Genomic DNA, 18,542 nt, shown 5'->3' on the forward strand with positions numbered 1-18,542 from the left:
ATTCAAGTGCCTCCATCAATTCTTGGAACCCGTTTCCTGGCAGTGCTTCCAGGACAGACAAAGCTTGCCCTCTGAGCGCAACAGTGAGAGCGGTCAGGCATTGTTCTTCCGTCCATCCGTTGGCAGTAGAAACAGTTTGAAAACAGTCGACGATAAGCGTTCCACGAAATAGTGCCGTCGTAGGGAGGCACTTTCAGTTTTGGTCCTTGCGCCACTCCGGTAGTTCCTCTAGACAACGCAACTCCCGTGGTTTCAAGGCGCATTACTTTAATAATAATAATAAACCACTTTATTGCAACTAAAGATAGTATACATAGCAAACCTTAATTCTAGACACATATAGTGCAATGGGCGATCTTATCACTAAATAGCGATCTCTTCCAGATTACCCAACAGAAAAAAGCTAGCAGTGTAACGGGCTTGCGCAATAGTAATAACGTTTAATCAGAATACATATATAAATTTCTGCAAACATACATACATATACTTTCTTTTGTAGTTCAGCGAGGCCGGTTTTCACATTTTCAATATCCAATCCTAACCTGGTAACTCGTTCTTCCACTACGTCGACATCTTTTCTAGCCCAAAGCGTTTTTTCTTAGAGCTCTTTTTGTTGCTCTTGTGATTCTTGCAATTTGAAACTTGTTTGCTCTTGTGATTCTTGCAAAGCACTACGAATTTCAGCCCTTTGCAGCTCCATTAATTCAATTAAACTTCCTAATTGAAGAGCCACTTGAGGGTTTGTAGAAGCTATGGTGTCGCTGGTGGGCATGGTAAGGTGGGGCGGGTCCAGTGGGTGGGGCTTGAGACAAAGTGGGCGGGGCCTGAGACAAAGTGGGCGGGGCCTGAGCCTGAGTAGGCGGGGCCTGAGCCCGAGTAGGCGGAGCCTGAGTATGCGGGGCCTGAACCTGAGTAGGCGGGGCCTGAGTCCGAGTGGGCGGGGCCTGGTCCGAGTGGGCGGGGCCTGGGTCCGAGAAGGCGGGGCCTGGGTCCGAGTAGGTGGGGCCTGAGTCCGAGTAGGCGGGGCCTGGGGGACGTGGTCAGTGGGCGGGGCATGATAGGCGGGGTCAGTGGGCGGGGCTTGGCTCGTGGTGGGCGGGGCTTGGCCCACGGTGGGTGGAGCTTGATCCCCAGTGGTTGTGGCCTCCGGAGTCAATGGCATCCCCAAATCTCACCACCAGTTGTTACGTACAAAATGTCAATGGTTTTGATATGATTTTCGCTCATTTTCAAAGATGACAAATACATTTTTATGTAATAGTTATAATAAGCCTAAGGAAAAAGTTTCAAGCTTCTAACTTCAGATATGAAGGAATTGATTACAAATTGCATTTCCTATTTCACTCGGAATAGAAAAGAAGGTTAGAATTTTCACAAAATCTGAAACGTGTGTTTAGTAATTTTTTATAATTATTAGTCGAGAATTAAAATTTGATGTTTCAAAAAAAAATACGAAATTTCTATTTAAACTTTTAACCCCTATTACGCCCCTTTTAGTGTAGATTGTAGGTAAATGCTGAAATATATTTTTAATCAGTAGGTAGTCCAAATATCAAGTTTCATACTTGTAATTAAAAAAATGACGGACTTGTCCTACAAACTTTCAACCCTCTTAAAGCTATAATTTTTTCAAATCTATTATCAGTGGTTGTATAGGATCCTACTAGCGCGAAGGATATGAAATAACATAACACAATATAGCGGTACAACTGTGTATATTAATTGTCAACAAACAAAACCTTGTTCCCATACTTAACCTTTGCTTGTAAGAAAACGATAGCGCGATTTAATTCGACACTCACGCCATCTATTGAGGCCGCTAGTAAACCTTGGAATTAAATCGCTCTATGATTCGCTTACTGACTTAAATCCTCAACATACCGCCCACCAAGGACATACCAACTTGATATGTCCTTAATTACCGCCCACCATGCCATTTTCCTGGTTCAACAAAATAATTTAAAACAAAAAGGAGGTATATTCCCGGTGGGGAGTTATCCATACATAATAATGGGAACCTTAAGAATTACACAAATATTTGACATAGGTAAAGAACTTGAAACAATTTTGCAAAAAAAATGACAAATAACTATTATATAAAACTTAGAAGTAATTTTCACTAAAAATTATAAACAACCTTTCAACTATAAATACCGTTACTTTAATACAACCCAAAACCTTAAAGTTAAATACAAATTATTATCATTAGTTTAAGAAGTGACTGGCAAGACACATAACTTAGATGTCGGTCTTTTGATTACCGCATCTTGCGTGCGTAAAGTTACGACTCGCGTAAGCCCGTCAGGTCCAGAATGTTTCTGTTCGACCTTCCCCAATAACCACTTGCCGGGAGGTAAAAAATTCTCTTTTACTAACACAACATCCCCAACAGATGGCTCCGGGTTTCTGTGAGCCCACTTGTGCCGCTGTAAAAACTGATGAAGGTAGTCATGTGACCAACGTCTCCAAAAATCCTGCATCATTCTCTGATAGTGCTGCCAGCGCTTTAAACTATTAATTTTAGACTTTTCAAAATTGTAATCTGGTACTACAACCGGTGGTTCTCCTATCAGAAAATGACCAGGCGTTAATATGGTGCAATGTCCTTCATCCTCCACATAAGATAATGGCCTCGAGTTGAGGCAAGCCTCAATTTGTGCCAACATCGTAGCCATTTCCTCGTACGTCAAAGTTGAATTACCTATTACCCTTTTAAGATGGTATTTGGTGGATTTAATTCCCGCTTCCCAAAGACCTCCAAAATTCGGGGAGTGTGGAGGAATAAAGTGCCACTCCGTACCATTATTGGCGAGATAATCCGCAATTTCTGGATTAATATTGGATTTCTCTTCATTAAATAAGTGTTGCAGTTCTCGGGCCGCTCCTACAAAATTTGTGCCATTATCGCTATGTATCTCAGCGCATCGACCGCGCCTTGCCACAAATCTCTTGAATGCACTCAAGAAACCTTTTGTACTTAATTCGCTAACAGCTTCTAAATGCACTGCTCGTGTCGCCATACATATAAAAAGAGCAATGTATCCTTTATACGATTTGTTGCCTCGACCCTTTGACACCCTGATGTTTATTGGACCCGCATAATCAACTCCGCTGCACAGAAATGGTTTATTCGGCGTAACTCGTGCTGGTGGCAACTGGCCCATAAGTTGCGTCCTGAATTTAGCTGAATACCTAATGCATTTAACGCAACCTCTGACATATTTTTTAACTAAAATCTTTACTCCTATTATCCAATATCTAGAGCGGATGTACGTAATCATTAACTGCGGACCGCCATGCATCGTCTTTTCGTGGGCATCCGCAATCAACAGACCAGTCAACCAGGAATCTTTAGGAATAAGAATCGGATGCTTTCTATCGTAAGCTAATTGCGATTGTTCCAGCCGCCCTCCGACTCTGATGATTCCTTTTGCATCAATAAAAACATTCAAATGGGTAAGTACACCCTTTTTCCTTTCAATTATACTTCCTTGCACATCCTGTATCTCATTCAAAATCTTTTCTTGGCATTTTTTTATGCATGTATCTAACGCCTCATCGATTTCTGCTTTAGTTAAGTATATTGATTTTGGTTTAACCGGTGACTGACTTCTTAACGTCAAAAACCTACGACAATAACTTATAACCCTAATCAGCCTTGACAGTGACGAAAACCTATTCCAGAAATCATCGTCTACAGCAGCTATATGATGGACCTTCACTTCTTCTATATGTGTGAATAGACCTTTCGGCCTTTTATATTCTACCAACGATTGTCTCAGGTAGTCGGGGCCATTCCACCATATAGACATATCTTGGAGTTCTGCTGGAGAAACGCCGCGAGAAGCACAATCAGCGGGATTCTGTTTCGTCGATACATGAGACCAATGTTGTGCATCTAAGAGGGTTAAAATATCCGAAACGCGGTTGGCCACGAAGGTTTTCCATCGGCTAGGATGGCTATTGAGCCAGGCTAGCACTACTTGACTATCAGTCCACGTGTGCCAATCAACTCTCGGTATCTCTAGTACTTCACCTACTTCTAATATTAAATTGGTAAGGAGTACTGCGCCACAAAGTTCCAATCTAGGAATGGACACCTGTTTAATTGGCGCCACTTTAGTTTTTGAAGTGACTAGCGATACGTAGACATTCCCCTCGCGATCCACCACTCTCAGATACACAACTGCTGCATACGCCGATTGAGAAGCATCAGAGAACCCGTGAAGTTCCGCCTTCACATTATTAGAACCACGGTACAGCCATCGTGGGATACGAATATTAACCAACGAAGTTAAACTATTGCGGTAAGTAACCCATTCTCGTACTAAGGTTTTTGGAATTTCTTCGTCCCATTTTAAGCCGGTTAGCCACAATTTCTGTATTAACACCTTTGCTACAATGATGCTTGGTGCCAGCCAACCTAATGGATCAAACAACCTGGAAATATCGGAAATTATTTTTCTTTTTGTTACAGGCGAGTCCAGCGGCTGGAGTTCTACGGCATATTGGAAGCAGTCTTCATTAGAGTTCCAGGTAAGTCCCAGTATCTTGGTGATATCATCCATTTTAATCTCTAACTCTTCCTCTGTAGTTCCATGCTCTTCCTTTATTTTCTGTATTAATTTCTTGCTGTTACTTTTCCATTTCTGCAGTTCAAACCCACCTTTGGCCAGAACAGCCTTTGTTTCTGTATATATCTGAAATGCCTTTTCTTCATTTTCAGCTCCGCTCATCAAATCATCCATGTAGAAGTCGTTTACAATTATTTCCTTGATCTTTGGCTTATCTTGACATTCATCATAGGCGACTTGATGTAAAGAACGCACGGCTAAATATGGTGCTGATGAAGTACCAAACGTAACAGTCAGTAATTCATATTCCTCTACCTTAGTTTCAGGCTCAGCTCTCCAGAGGATTCGCTGATATACGGTATCTTGGCTGTGTACTAAAACTTGCCGATACATTTTGATTATATCGGCTACAAGGCAAACCTTGTGTCTTCTCCACCTTATTATAATATGACGGAGATCCGCCTGCAAGGTAGGTCCAACTAACAGATTATCATTAAGTGACAGGTCATTGGTTCCTTTGCAGGAAGCGTCGAATACGACACGAACCTTTGTCGTAACCTTATCCTCCCGGAGAACAGCATGATGTGGTAAGTAGATAGCTCTTGGATCATTCTTTTCCTCTTTTTTAACCTTTCTCATATGATTTAGATCTAAGTATTCTTGGAGAACTTTAGAGTAGTCTTCCTTTAATTTGTTATTTCTTCCTAATTTACTTTCTAATGTATTAAGTCTTTTTTCAGCTATACCCTTAGACTCACCAATCTTGCTGCTCGGGTTAACATCACGGAGTGGCAGTCTTACTACATACCGACCACTTTTATCCCGTTCCGTAGTAGCTGTATATAATGCCTCACATTTATTTTCCTCTTCTGTTAGCATTTTCTTTTTAGGCGATTCAGCTTCCAGTTCCCAGAATTTTTTAAGTATATCATCCGCTTCTAAACTTGTATGCATAACGGTAAGATGTGCGGCCTTCGTTGCATGTTCCGATTCACACGCACCCGACAATATCCACCCTAGCGTGGTATTTTGAGCCAATAGAGTCCCTTCAATATTCCTTTTAATACCTGCCTGGATAACTTGGCTACATATCTCAGCACCTAATAAAACATCTATTTTATTAGGTCTGTAGTATTCTGGATCAGCCAAGTTATCACGAGGCATGTCTAACCATTCGACACTAGCTACTTGTGTAGATGGGAGAATGCCTGTAATAGACCTTATGACGAAAGCATGAACTTTTATTTGGAAGGTGGGATCTACTCTCGACTTCACGTTAATGACCACGGTGGATTTAGACATCGTACATTTGTCCCCGCCTACGCCTATCACTCTTTGTTTGGATGGCGTTTTATTTAATCCCAAATATTGGACTGTGGACTCCGTTATGAAGGATCCCTGAGACCCTTGGTCTAATAGAGCTCTAACCAATCGGTACGAGCCATCTTTCGACTCCGCTTTAATAACAGCGGTAGTTAATAAGACGGTTTTGCGACCACTTCCTGTCGAAAGGCACGTAATTAATGGTTTATTAGACCCCTCCGCTTGCGCGGCAACTTCAACACTTCTATTATTATTATTATCCTCCTTCATCAACTGTACCGCTGTTGATGAGGTTTCCTTGTGAGCACTACTACCTTCACCGCTAATGGACCCAGAACTACCCGTCGGGTGTAACAAAGTATGGTGGCGGCGTTTACACACCTGGCATTTAAGTGAGAATTTACAATATTTTGCAGAGTGGTTATTGTTCAAACAGACGAAACACAAATTATTTTCTTGGGCGTAAGTACGTCGAGCTTCATTATTTTCCTTTCGAAATTTCAAGCAAGACGTTATTTCATGATCGGCTGAACAAAATGCACATGATAAACTCTTTTTCCCCTTTACAACATGAAATGATTGCACATCTTTTGAGTATTTATTCCTATTATCTACCCTTTGGTCTATATTTTCTAATCCCCTAAATCTACTGTTTAAAAACTCCGAAAACTGTTCAAACGTAGGTAACTCCACGCTTGAGTCAGAAGCTACCTTTAGCTCCCAATCCTTCCTGGTTTCTTTGTCTAATTTAGCTCCAATTATATGTATCACAATAAGATCCCAGGACGAAGTATCAACACCTAGATTTCTAATGGACTCCAGACACTCAGCTGTAGTGGTTACTAATCTTTTTATTTCAGTAGCCGATTCATGGGATAACGCCTTTTGATTAAGTAATCTTTTTAAAATGCCATTTGCCAGAAACTTTTTATTATTATACATTTTATCTAACTTCGACCACGCAATTTTATAATTGTCAGACGTAATTTTAATGTTTCGCAATAATTGCTCAGCTTCCCCATTTAAATGTCCCTTCAAATAAAAGAAACGTTGTGCATCATCCAGAGATTTGTTTTCGTGCACTAAGCCAATAAACAAATCCCTGAATGTTTGCCACTCTGAGTACTTTCCCGAAAAGAATGGAATTTTTATTTCTGGTAACTTAACCCTGCTAACCCCTATTTCTGGTTGCTGACAACAAGACTTATTCACCTCTGAATCTGTTGAGTTATTTTTTGACAAACACATTTCTTTTAATTCGCATTTAAAATCTACATACAATTCTTCAACTTCATCATAAATGTTACATTTAATATAATCAGATTCCGAAAGCTCGACCTTTTTTACTGTTTTTAATATTTCCTTATGTGTAGACGTAAAGCTAGTCCATAATTGTTCCAAATTTTCTAATCGTGTTTCTAGATATGTTACCGTTAAACGATCTTTAGGGGCTTTTTTTACATTAGACCTTGCCTTTTTTATCTTTGCCCTAATATCTTCCTGTAAACTACTGAACGATTCCATTTTAGAACAATTATGTCCAAACTTTTAACCAACAAATCAATAAAACAACCAAAGTTTAAGATATAGGTAAACAATAAAGTTAACTCAATAAAATTTAACTTGTAAATTTATAACTCTATTTCAAGTATCCGAAATTATTCTAAGTCCACTGATTCTACCAATATTTTACAAGTCTTTTAACTGCAAAAGTCACTCGGTTCGAAATTGGGCATAGGTTCCCCGTCTCAACCACTTTTCACTTAAAACTATTACAAGTCTAAATTTCCCACTAATTCACTTTAAAATTACTTAAAACTTTCTAAGTCTGCACAATTTGAATTTTTCTAAGTATTATTTCTTAATCTCGCAAATTCTTTAAGTTAACCACTTCACAGCAAAAAGATTGAAAATTGTACTTACAGTTTTTGTGTTCACACACACACACTGCACTTAGCTGTAGCGGCGCACGCCCTCGGTTGAACACCAAAGACACCAATTTTCTCGATTCCTCCCGCTCGTTCCTCCAGATGTCGCTCCAATGCTGCTCCCGGCACCTGGATCCACCACTGGGCACTCCACAATGCCCTTTGTAGTGGATAATTCAGAACAGCAATCCACTGCTCTGTACCTAACAGCGGGTGGCAATCACTACCACCCCTTACGTAACTGCCAAAAATTCCACTTCACCAATCCGAATCGAAGGACCATGTATAGGATCCTACTAGCGCGAAGGATATGAAATAACATAACACAATATAGCGGTACAACTGTGTATATTAATTGTCAACAAACAAAACCTTGTTCCCATACTTAACCTTTGCTTGTAAGAAAACGATAGCGCGATTTAATTCGACACTCACGCCATCTATTGAGGCCGCTAGTAAACCTTGGAATTAAATCGCTCTATGATTCGCTTACTGACTTAAATCCTCAACAGTGGTTATATCTATATAAAGATGAAATGCTGTTTCATTTGTTTGCTTAAGCATGCTAATCTCAGGAACTATTAGTTCAAATAGAAAAAATATTTTTGTGTTTTATAGCTGATTTATCGAGGAAGGTTATAGGCTATTTTTTTTTCAAATTAACGCGGGTTAAACCGCGGGACACAGCTAGTTAATTATAAACTTGTAAGGTGTGTGTAAAAGGACGTTCATAAAACTTGCGAGAGCCCCCCCTAGACCACCTCAATTCGGTCCTGTCATAAAATCAGTATAAATGTCCTCTGTGTTTCTTGTCGCAAATTATGTTCTTAGTAGCCATCTACTAATTCTTAACTATCTCTTTGCCAAATTTAAATCCTGTAGCACAAAAACTGAAGGAATTTCTTACGACTTTACGACAGTCCTTAGACCACCTCACTCCGGTCCTGCCCCAAAATTCATTCTTAGTGAACGTTTACTAACCATAAATTACATTTATGTCAAATCTCAAGTTGGTTGCATAAAAATTAAGAACATTTATATAGTGTTTCGAGACGTCTTAGATGATTAGATTTGTACCGGCGCCACAGGTACGGTGTGGCGGCGGTGGCGCAGAGCCTCGACCGCGCCGCGCGCGCCTTCCTCGCCGCCGCGCTCTACGGCGGCGCGCTGCGCTCGCTGCGGGCGCATTGCCGGCTCAAGTGAGTGCTACGCTCTATAGTGACTAGATCGATACCGGGTCACAGGAAACCACTGCTTTTGGGATTTTATCGCGATTTATTAGGGCTTTTACATGCCCGACGTTTCGTATACTTTACAGCAATCATGGTCACGGACCATTTTTACGTGTACGTGTCCGTGTGTCGCGCAGAGCTTCGAAAGTGACACGCGCGCCTGATGAATGAAAATACGTATGTCGAATTGTCAGCGTTATTCTAACTTTCGTCAGACATGTGGACGAATAGTCGGATAATCGAGCAAAGAAGTTACGTTGTAAATGCGTAATCTTCGTGTTAATGATTTTCACAAATTCCTTCTCTTGACCGAATTGTCCAACAGTGCTGCCAAACTCAGGATGCCGAGCCAAACTTTCATTTACGTCTAAATAAATAACTGTCTCCGACATATACATGTATTTATTTAAAAAAAATATTTACGCATACCTTTACCTTAAAAAAATTTCTTTCTTCTTCTATTACTTCAATATGGCATATCAGTATGATATGTACATTGTACACAATAAAAATTATCATTTAAGCCAAATTTGTACCTGAATTATACATCGCCCAAATATAATTCTTAATTATTTCTTCCAGAGAACACAATATCCGTATAATCAGACCGTTCATTTACGTGCGAGCGCGCTCACTGGAAGCATTCGCCTGGTCGCGTTCTCTGCCTCACTTCGGGCACCATCGCGACTCACCCGACTCACCGCCCACTGATGGCTCACACACCGACTTAAGGTAGGACTATCCGATCATCACAGTGTTTTATATATCACTAGCTGACCTGGCAAACTTCGTATCGCCTTATTTTTTTTTCTTAAATATAATAATTACATATATCAAAACAAAATATACCCTATCTTTCAAGTTGGATCAAACTGAACACGGTGTGCAAATTTGATTAAAATCGGTTAAGTAGTTTAAGAGTTCATCGCGGACAAACATTGTGACACGAGATTTATATATATTAGAAGATAAACAAGCATACAGTCCAACATATGAAATAACAGGTACCATAGCCTAACGTCTGCAATACCAGGTGCATCACAAACACGTTGCCGACCCTACCGTCGAACCTCCCAAGTACCTTTGCTTACCTTACTTACCATATGGACAACACACTACTTGAAATCAGTATTATTTGGCTGTGATCTTCTTTAAGGTGTAGAAATGTTATTTATTAATGCTTTTCTGCAATTAAAGCTATGTTATGTTATTTATTTATATATTTTTATCTTTTCAGTAAAGATATTCTGGACCGTTCGATTTCGGCCTCCGCCGGTAGCTCAAGCAAAAGCGACGTCAGTGTTGGCGACCAACTCGCAGAGAGCTCATCGGATACTTTATCCGAGACTTTGGTCGAGCCACTGGTAGCCGTGCAAAACTTGCTAAGAAACCAGGAACGCATTCATCCGTATTTGTTCACAAGTTTGAAAAATGCCTTGCGACCGCTAATTAGTGCCAGGTATGTTAAATGTCATGTGTTTTATTCTAAGTTTTGTAATACTTTGGTTTTAAAATAAACATATTTTGATCGAATAAAAAAAAAACATCCATTTTCTAAATCTGTGAATTAAAAAAAAATTAAGTAGGCCTAAATTAAGTAGGTAAAGTACTTTTTAAGCGTCATTTTACAAAGTATTATTAACTATATTAGTTTTTAATAAATAAATTATACGTAATGTGAAGCTTTTTGTGAAGAAGAAACTACTAACGAAGTTACCAACGATTCGAAATGTAGATTTTGCCGAGAAGAATTGTCAAGAAACTTAATTATTAAATATAAATATTAAAAAAAAAAAAAAAAACATTCGTTAATTTATCGGTGTACAAAATTAATACTCAACGATTGCTTAATATTCCATATTAATATTGAATTTCCAAAAAAAATAGCTCTTAACAAAATAATTTAAATGACCATATTTTTTAGATACGTCGACAAAGAATTAAAAGAGAGACACAGAAAGAAATCAGTGATTCAGATGAAAAACGGCGCTCCTGTATACGATTCTGAGGAAGGTACGGAGGAGGAACCAGTGCCATAGACGGCTGTCAGTTTTCCCGCCAACAATGCACACTGTCCGCCATATTGATAAACTTTGACATGTGACAGATGTTTTGTCTCTTTCGGACTTATTAGTTTTCACATACGTTTGACAGAGACAGAGCATGGAAATTTTATTGATGAGACGGTTCAACACCGAGTTGTGATTGATTACTCAGTGATTATTATTTTTATAATTGTCTATAATTTGTTGCAAAGCGACATTATGTAGAATTTATTTCTAAGTATCCTAAGTTTGGTTCATACTTAACCGTAATTGTGTTATCTTTTTTTTTTAAATAAATCTGATTGTTTAACATTATGGGTACAATTTTGAAAAGCATGGATAGTGAGACGATTATTTTTAGGTTTTCTTCGAGGGTTGCCATATTGATAATTTTTTTCTACTATTTAGTAGTTTTCTGTAATTAATGTGGAATTGATAACGAAGTGCATTTGTTAGTCTGGTATTTTCGTGTTTAATGTTAATCGATGTCATGTTGTACGTGTGTTGAAATTTTAATTATTAAATAAGAAATTGGCTTATATTTATTATGTCCAGTAGAGAGATGAAATAAATATATATGAGTTTATAAATATGCAGATTTTATTCAAGGCGAGAGTCTTAAATATTGAATCGTTGAAATACTTACTATTATATTTTGATAACTATTGAATTTTATTTTATTATGAATATATTCAATCATGTAGATTTAGACACAAAATTCAACACCAAGATTATTTATACAATTTGACTTAGGTGTAGACGTTATAGTTGTTAAAAAATAAATATAATACTTTTACAATCTGAATATATTCGTTAAATTTTTATTTGCACATTATTATTATATTTTTTAAGTTTGAATGTCAAATGAGCGAGGTTTGTTCTGGCAACACAAACATTTATAGTCTGTTAAAAAAATTATGTTTGTTAATGTTAGACTGATCTTGTTTTTAATTCGTTTCGAAATAGTTAATGTATATTTTATAAAGAGAAGCTGTGAAATTTTTTCTTATACGTTTTAATATGTATATTGTTTTATACTCGTATTTGTATTATGTGACAAATATTTTTGTATTAGCGCTTATGATAAAATGAATTCCTACGTGTAATGTAAGATAATGTCCCATACATTGCTTCCATTGTAATTGTAATCATATTTACAAATTGTCGTATGAATAAAGTTTTTTTTTGATGACATATTTTTTATTTATTAGTGTTGCTAACTAAAATAAATTAAAATCAGATAGTTATTTAAATTGAAATTTGTAGTAAAATACATTTTTGTATAAATAAAACAAACGATTAAATTACGTATATTTATTAAACTATAACACACTACAGAACATTTATGCTTGTGTGCGTGCGCTCATACATAGCCTTACATTAATGAGTATTGCAGTACTAAAGACCCTTCTTATGACAAATATATTAAAAACACTGAATGTGATAAAACTATAATCCACTTCTATACTAACAATAAGACAATAAGCTACTACGTACTAAATAACTTAATAATATATTTTAATACTTTAAGAGTTATTAGCATTATCCTAACATCAGTATTTATTTCATGACAGCACAATATTAATATTTAGTTTTATAAAATATAGTTATAAACTTTAACTTAACCATAATCCGTTTGTTAACCATGTTTGCTAATCTAAAGGTACTTTAACTAAGTTCTAAATAATAATTTTGAATGAATATTTTAAATATATGATAGAATCTTCATAGCTGAAGAATTTTTTTCAAGAAAGGGAGCTTTTACTTGCCCTGGCAGCAGGGCTTGCCACCTGAAAAAAGAAAAGAAAAAAACATTTAATAAAATTATATTATCATAAAACACCCCAGGGAAGTGTCGTGGGATGTTTACTATTTTTAATTTACATCAATGTCATGGAGGAACCATGCGTATTGTTGTCGATCATATATCCTTATTAGCTTCGTCTAAAAATAATTATAATAATCACTTCAGCCTATCGCAGTCCACTGCTAGACAAAGGCCTCCACAAGTTCACATCAAAAATGGCGTGAACTTATGTGTGTTGCCCATAGTCACCACGCTGGACAGGGGTGTTGGTGACCGCAGGGCTGGCTTTGCCGCACCGAAGACGCTGCTGTCCGTCTTCGGCCTGTGTATTTAATATAATAATAATGTCCATGAAAAACTTGACTCATTACTTATAGAAACTGGTTAAATGATCATTATCTTAAAATAAATTCAAAAAAAGTAATATAATAATTTTTTTCAATAAAAAAGGGATTAAATTTAAATTACACACACCAAGACATTAAATTAGAATGCGTAAATAAATTTACTCTGCTCGGTATTGTTTTAGACACTAATATTAGCTGGAAAGCGCACATACAAACACTAATCAAAGTTGACCAGTTTTTCATACAGATTACGAGAGATTAAAAAAAAACATTTTTGTAGGAACAGCAAAATCAACCTCTAATCAATACCTTTAAAAAAATGAAATCATCAAAAAACATGCTTAACCAAAAAAAAAAACGTTCAAAGCTCGGTCATCCAAGTACCTACTGTTATTCATTTTGCATATAGTTATTATTACTTGTGTAATATAAAAATTATTATAGTTGTATACATAAATAAGCAAATCAATAAGGCATAAAGAATAGGACATTTTTGTTTTGATCGATAGCTTGGCAGTTTCGAAGAATATATGGCATGGCTAATATAGGCAAATATAGGCGAAAAACTAGACCATTTCCTTTGTCCTAAGGTTGTCTGGAAGAGATCACTTTTTAGCGATAAGGCCGCCCTTTGTACCTAATGAATATATTGTTAATATTTTTTCTTTCTTTGCTATCATTTCTGTTTTTGGTGTACAATAAAGCGTATTATTATTATTATTATTAAATATATACAGTAGCAGCACTGAATTCTGAATAAGCTTGTAAACTTTCCACTGAATGGCTAAAGTCTTCGTTCCATATCAACCATGCTGCACAATTACGGTATAGTAACAATTACTATCAGGTGTCATTTATATTTTACAAATTTAAATAAAAACTGTCCCAAATAGTAGTTCAATTCAAGACCGGTAACATTGAGGCTAAATGTGAATGTATTCAAAACTGACACCACTTCAGAACGGTATTGTCGGTGTAATAAAAGTCTAATCCAGTGTACATATTCAAGTAGTAATAGGACGTACTAAAATAATAGCAGTAATCTATTCTAGTGTAATACACGTAATCAGAAAACGTAAATTACCTGAGGGCTTTCCATCTCCGCATGCGCAGTTCGGACCGCAAGTGCAGCCACTGCCGCAATTGGCAGAACCGCTGCTGCACGTGGCTGAAAATAATTAAATTTGAACATAAATAATGTTTTTGGTCTTACTACTTGAGTTTTATATTTAATTATTAATCTCTAAGCGTTTTGTTAACTTTGTATTGTTATATTTCTCCTCGTTAGCTATTTTTCTGTAACCGCCTCGCGCAATATATGATTATTTAGGCTTTATTTAAATGCTAGCAAAACCATGGGTAATATAATAGCAAGTTTAGTATAATACTAGGGTTTGGTATTGAGAGTTACAAAGTTATTACTAACATTTGGGCTAAAATAATAAATGTAGTACATTTTATATAACGCAAATGTGATGAAAAAATGAAAGCTTGCACCTCTTACTATAGATTGATATTTTAATTGGCAACAAAAAGGACCCAAATGTATGGTGTTACACAAAAATATTTAAATATAAAGACAAAAAATAAAACAAGAAACACAAAATATTGAATTATGTTTGAAAACACAAAAAAATCGCAAGGTAAACTTACTAAGAAGTAGTTCCTCCCCTATTTCCTCTGACAACGCATTGCGAAATGCGCAATTGTCATATCTGTTCTGTGAGAATAGTGGAGACGGTACAACCTATGTATAAACTAATAAAATTATATTGCGTTCTTAACAAATTCTCTCTCTCTTATTAGGTTATCTGAAATTTAAGCATAGCAATTTTTTGACTATCTCATCCCATTATAATCCATCCATCCCATTGTGCTGTGTGGCTACGGCACTAAAGAATTTAGCCACCCCGTCTCTTCCCGTGGGTGTCGTAAGAGGCGGCTAAGGGATAACAAGCTTCCACAACCACCTTGGAACTTAAGAAGCCGACCGATGGCGGGATAACCATCCAACTGCTGGCTTTGAAATACACAGGCCGAAGACGGGCAGCAGCGTCTTCGGTGCGACAAAGCCAGTACTGCGGTCACCAACCCGCCTGCCCAGCGTGGTGACTATGGGCAAAACACATGAGTTCACGTTATTTTTGGCGTAAACTTGTGGAGGCCTATGTCCAACAGTGGACTGTATAGGCTGTAATGATAATGATAATGATGAGCTATTTTTACTAATTGAGAGATAAGGAATTTTTCTTTCTAAAGGTATTTTCTATATCGAGTCCTATACCCAAAAGTTGCCTGGAAGAGGTCGCTCTTTCACCGTTTTTGTTCTTCTTTCTTAGTATCTAGGTAAGCGTGCTAGACCACATTTTCACTTATCATCAGGTGAAATAGTGGTCAAACGCAAGCCTATCATTGTATTTAAAAAAAATGTTATTTTTATATCCTTTTTCGTGTTTTTGAATGGAATATAATAAAGAATATTCTTTAATTATTATCCTCTGAATATTACTCCAACTGAATTTAGGCATTCTCGGTTTTTAAAAACATATAAGTGTTTTAATACTGTTTCTAATATTAATACAAGCTTACTAAAACCTGTAATTTTAACGCAATAAAATTGCAACGATAGTTGAAAATATGCTCGGGTTGCGCCGCCCGGCGGCCCTAGTGCACGGCATTCACCCCCTGTCGCAGAATGCCGCCCAGGGCCATGTGTTTTTTTATATGTGTGTTTACATTACCTCAAATCCTATTACTTTTAGACAAATTTTGTGTTTATTTATTCTAAGTAAGTAAACAATACTTACATACACTAAAAAATAACGTTTAAATTTGATTATTCATTCATTAGTGTTAGTAACTTAAAACTAAAAAATTGATATAACGACATATAATTGGCTGTTCTAGTAGTCAAAGGTAATTCAATATTAATTTAATAAGCATTTGAGATAATTATCAATTTTAATTAATTAGTAGTTAAACTTTAATTTTTTTTTATTAGTAGTCTAAAACTTAATAAATATTAAAGTATAATTAAGTGTACGGCTATTCAGAAATAATAAGAATATTAATGTCACAATGCGCTACGAAATTTATATATGATTGAAAATAAAAAAGTCAAGATAAGAAGAAAGTTCTTTAAGACGGTATTTCATTTTATTAAGAAAACTTTAGATTTAAAGTAAAAGTTGACAGAGATAAAATTTTATTACGTTTTTATTGTATGTTTTATGATGAAATATATTTTATTTTATAATAAAAATTTAAATTTTTATTTCTATGAAAGCCGAATAAAAAGTTATTGCTGTCTTAAAAGTATTGCTATTTTTTAGTTCTTAAGTTGTGAATTGTAATTATGTATAATCTATACAAATAAATAAAATTCGAATGTCTGTTTGTAATATTAAAATAACCGCTTTATACTAAATTCATATGTATATATACAAGCCATACATGCCATACAAGGTAGGTATACCAAAATAACATTTTTTTATAATTTTTGTCTGTCTGTCTGTCTGTTTATTCCAGCTAATCTCTGAAACGGCTGTACCGATTTCGACGGGACTTTCACTGCAGGTAGCTGATGTAATAAGTAGTAACTTAGGCTACTTTTATTTTAGATTTTTTTTTTATAACTGCGAACTGAACAACTAAACTCTGTTAAATTCCACGTGGATGACGTCACAGGCACAGCTAGTAAAGAAATAAAAATATGTGAATAAGCGTTTTTAAAACAATACATATATAATTTGACGTAGAATAAAATCGTAATTTTCAGCACTAGAATTGTAATTATGATTGAGATTATAAAATGTATTTAACTGTTAAATTTCGATTCAATTGTATTTTACGCGGTTCATTTTTGCCTAGACTAAAAGAATTACGATTATATGAGGGTAGGCTACCGGCATTCTCGTCACCATTCCCCGCGTACACGATTTATGTAATCATTACCTATAAATAATTTTAAACTAGTTTTGAATTTAATGGATTTTAGTTAAGTAAAGAGAATTTGATTGCTTCATCAATTTATCGTATAAAAATCAAGGCAAGTAAAACCATAGGCGAAGACTAGTAAATATTTTATTTCGTTAATAAACAAACTACATTCGCACATCTGAGATCGTTAGATAACTTACTCGTAGAATAGCCGACGTGAATTAAACTCGGGTTCAATGCAATCTAAAGCAATCGTGAACAGTTATTTTCAACTGAGTACCTATTACGTTTGTATCTTATTGTCTTACACTTTATTTATATCTAAGATTATTTACATTTAGTAATTTTCATTGATAACTAAAAAACATTGATTATTTTTATTGATAGATTCTTAATATAAATAGTTGGCAATAGAAAATATAAAAATATAACTTTCTTTGATTTCAGATGAGATTCTTGAATAGATTAATTTTAGATACTAATTACATTTAATAAATATAAGAAACTGTTATAAAGATTAACAACTAAGTATGTTATATAGTTAATACGACTTAGCATTACAACAAAAGTGTCGAAATAAAAGTAAGGAGGAGCGAAAAATTAAAACAATATCTTAGGAAAACCTCAGCAACTTTTATTTTTGACTAGTAAAAATATCCATATTTTTACAAGTTATTAATTGACATTTGTCATATGCTATATCAAATAACTGCGTCACTATAAAAAAGCTTATAAAACGTAACTAAATTTTACTTTGTATCATAAATAATTGATTTATTTATTACCTATGATTGTAATAAGAGAAAAATAAATAAAGTAATATGATATAAAAATAAATTTAACTTACATTTACAAGATTCACACGGAGCCGGCATCTTGAGTCTAGGCTAGGGAGTTTCTAGACTGCGCGCGCCGGTGTCCCGGAGTATAGGCGGGTCAATAACTGCGACTTGTGGGGGAAATGAGTCTAGGAGTCCGTGTGCTGTGTGAGTTCTATATGTGTGTATAATATCTATTTATATCTGTCTGTTTTATCTGTGTATGGGTTATGTTTGTATGTGTGGGACACGTTAATTGGATCTGAAAATGTCATTGCGGTTTGCGTTTGCTATTTTATTCGTATCTATCTATAATTGGATTTCATACTTATGTTTTTTAAGTTCTATGAAGATTAAAAAAAAAACAACTTAATTTCATATAGGTATGTACTATCTTATATTTAAAAATCATTAGGATATTAATTAATGAGATTATTTATAATGTTTTTTTTTAAGAGTTATTTCACTATTCTTAAGAACCTTGATTTGAATGTTTTTTTAAATGTTATTAGTTAGTTACTTTTGATTT

The 18,542-nt window shown here is 35.6% G+C and overlaps 1 protein-coding gene and 1 long non-coding RNA gene across 2 annotated transcripts in view; one reads left to right on the plus strand and one right to left on the minus strand.

The window, feature by feature from the left end:
- Window positions 1–12,294, plus strand: part of LOC123663093 — a 159,216-nt gene extending 146,922 nt beyond the window's left edge. Inside the window, exons 15-21 of the mRNA XM_045597831.1 lie at window positions 4,478–4,536; window positions 4,989–5,043; window positions 5,098–5,161; window positions 8,914–9,024; window positions 9,640–9,789; window positions 10,295–10,516; window positions 10,982–12,294. Of these exons, the coding sequence (XP_045453787.1) occupies window positions 4,478–4,536; window positions 4,989–5,043; window positions 5,098–5,161; window positions 8,914–9,024; window positions 9,640–9,789; window positions 10,295–10,516; window positions 10,982–11,096 (776 nt within the window). The 3' untranslated portion in view covers window positions 11,097–12,294. The remainder of the gene's footprint in view (window positions 1–4,477; window positions 4,537–4,988; window positions 5,044–5,097; window positions 5,162–8,913; window positions 9,025–9,639; window positions 9,790–10,294; window positions 10,517–10,981) is intronic.
- A 107-nt stretch (window positions 12,295–12,401) lies between these two features.
- LOC123663108 lies at window positions 12,402–18,186 on the minus strand. The gene is made up of 3 exons (XR_006744613.1): window positions 18,043–18,186; window positions 14,341–14,424; window positions 12,402–12,892 (listed from the first exon to the last, which is right to left on the minus strand). It is a non-coding gene; the product is annotated as an uncharacterized LOC123663108 (long non-coding RNA).
- Between the last annotated feature and the right edge of the window lie 356 nt (window positions 18,187–18,542).

This window comes from Melitaea cinxia, chromosome 19 (assembly GCF_905220565.1).
Source record: "Melitaea cinxia chromosome 19, ilMelCinx1.1, whole genome shotgun sequence".
Taxonomy (NCBI): Eukaryota; Metazoa; Arthropoda; class Insecta; order Lepidoptera; family Nymphalidae; genus Melitaea; species Melitaea cinxia.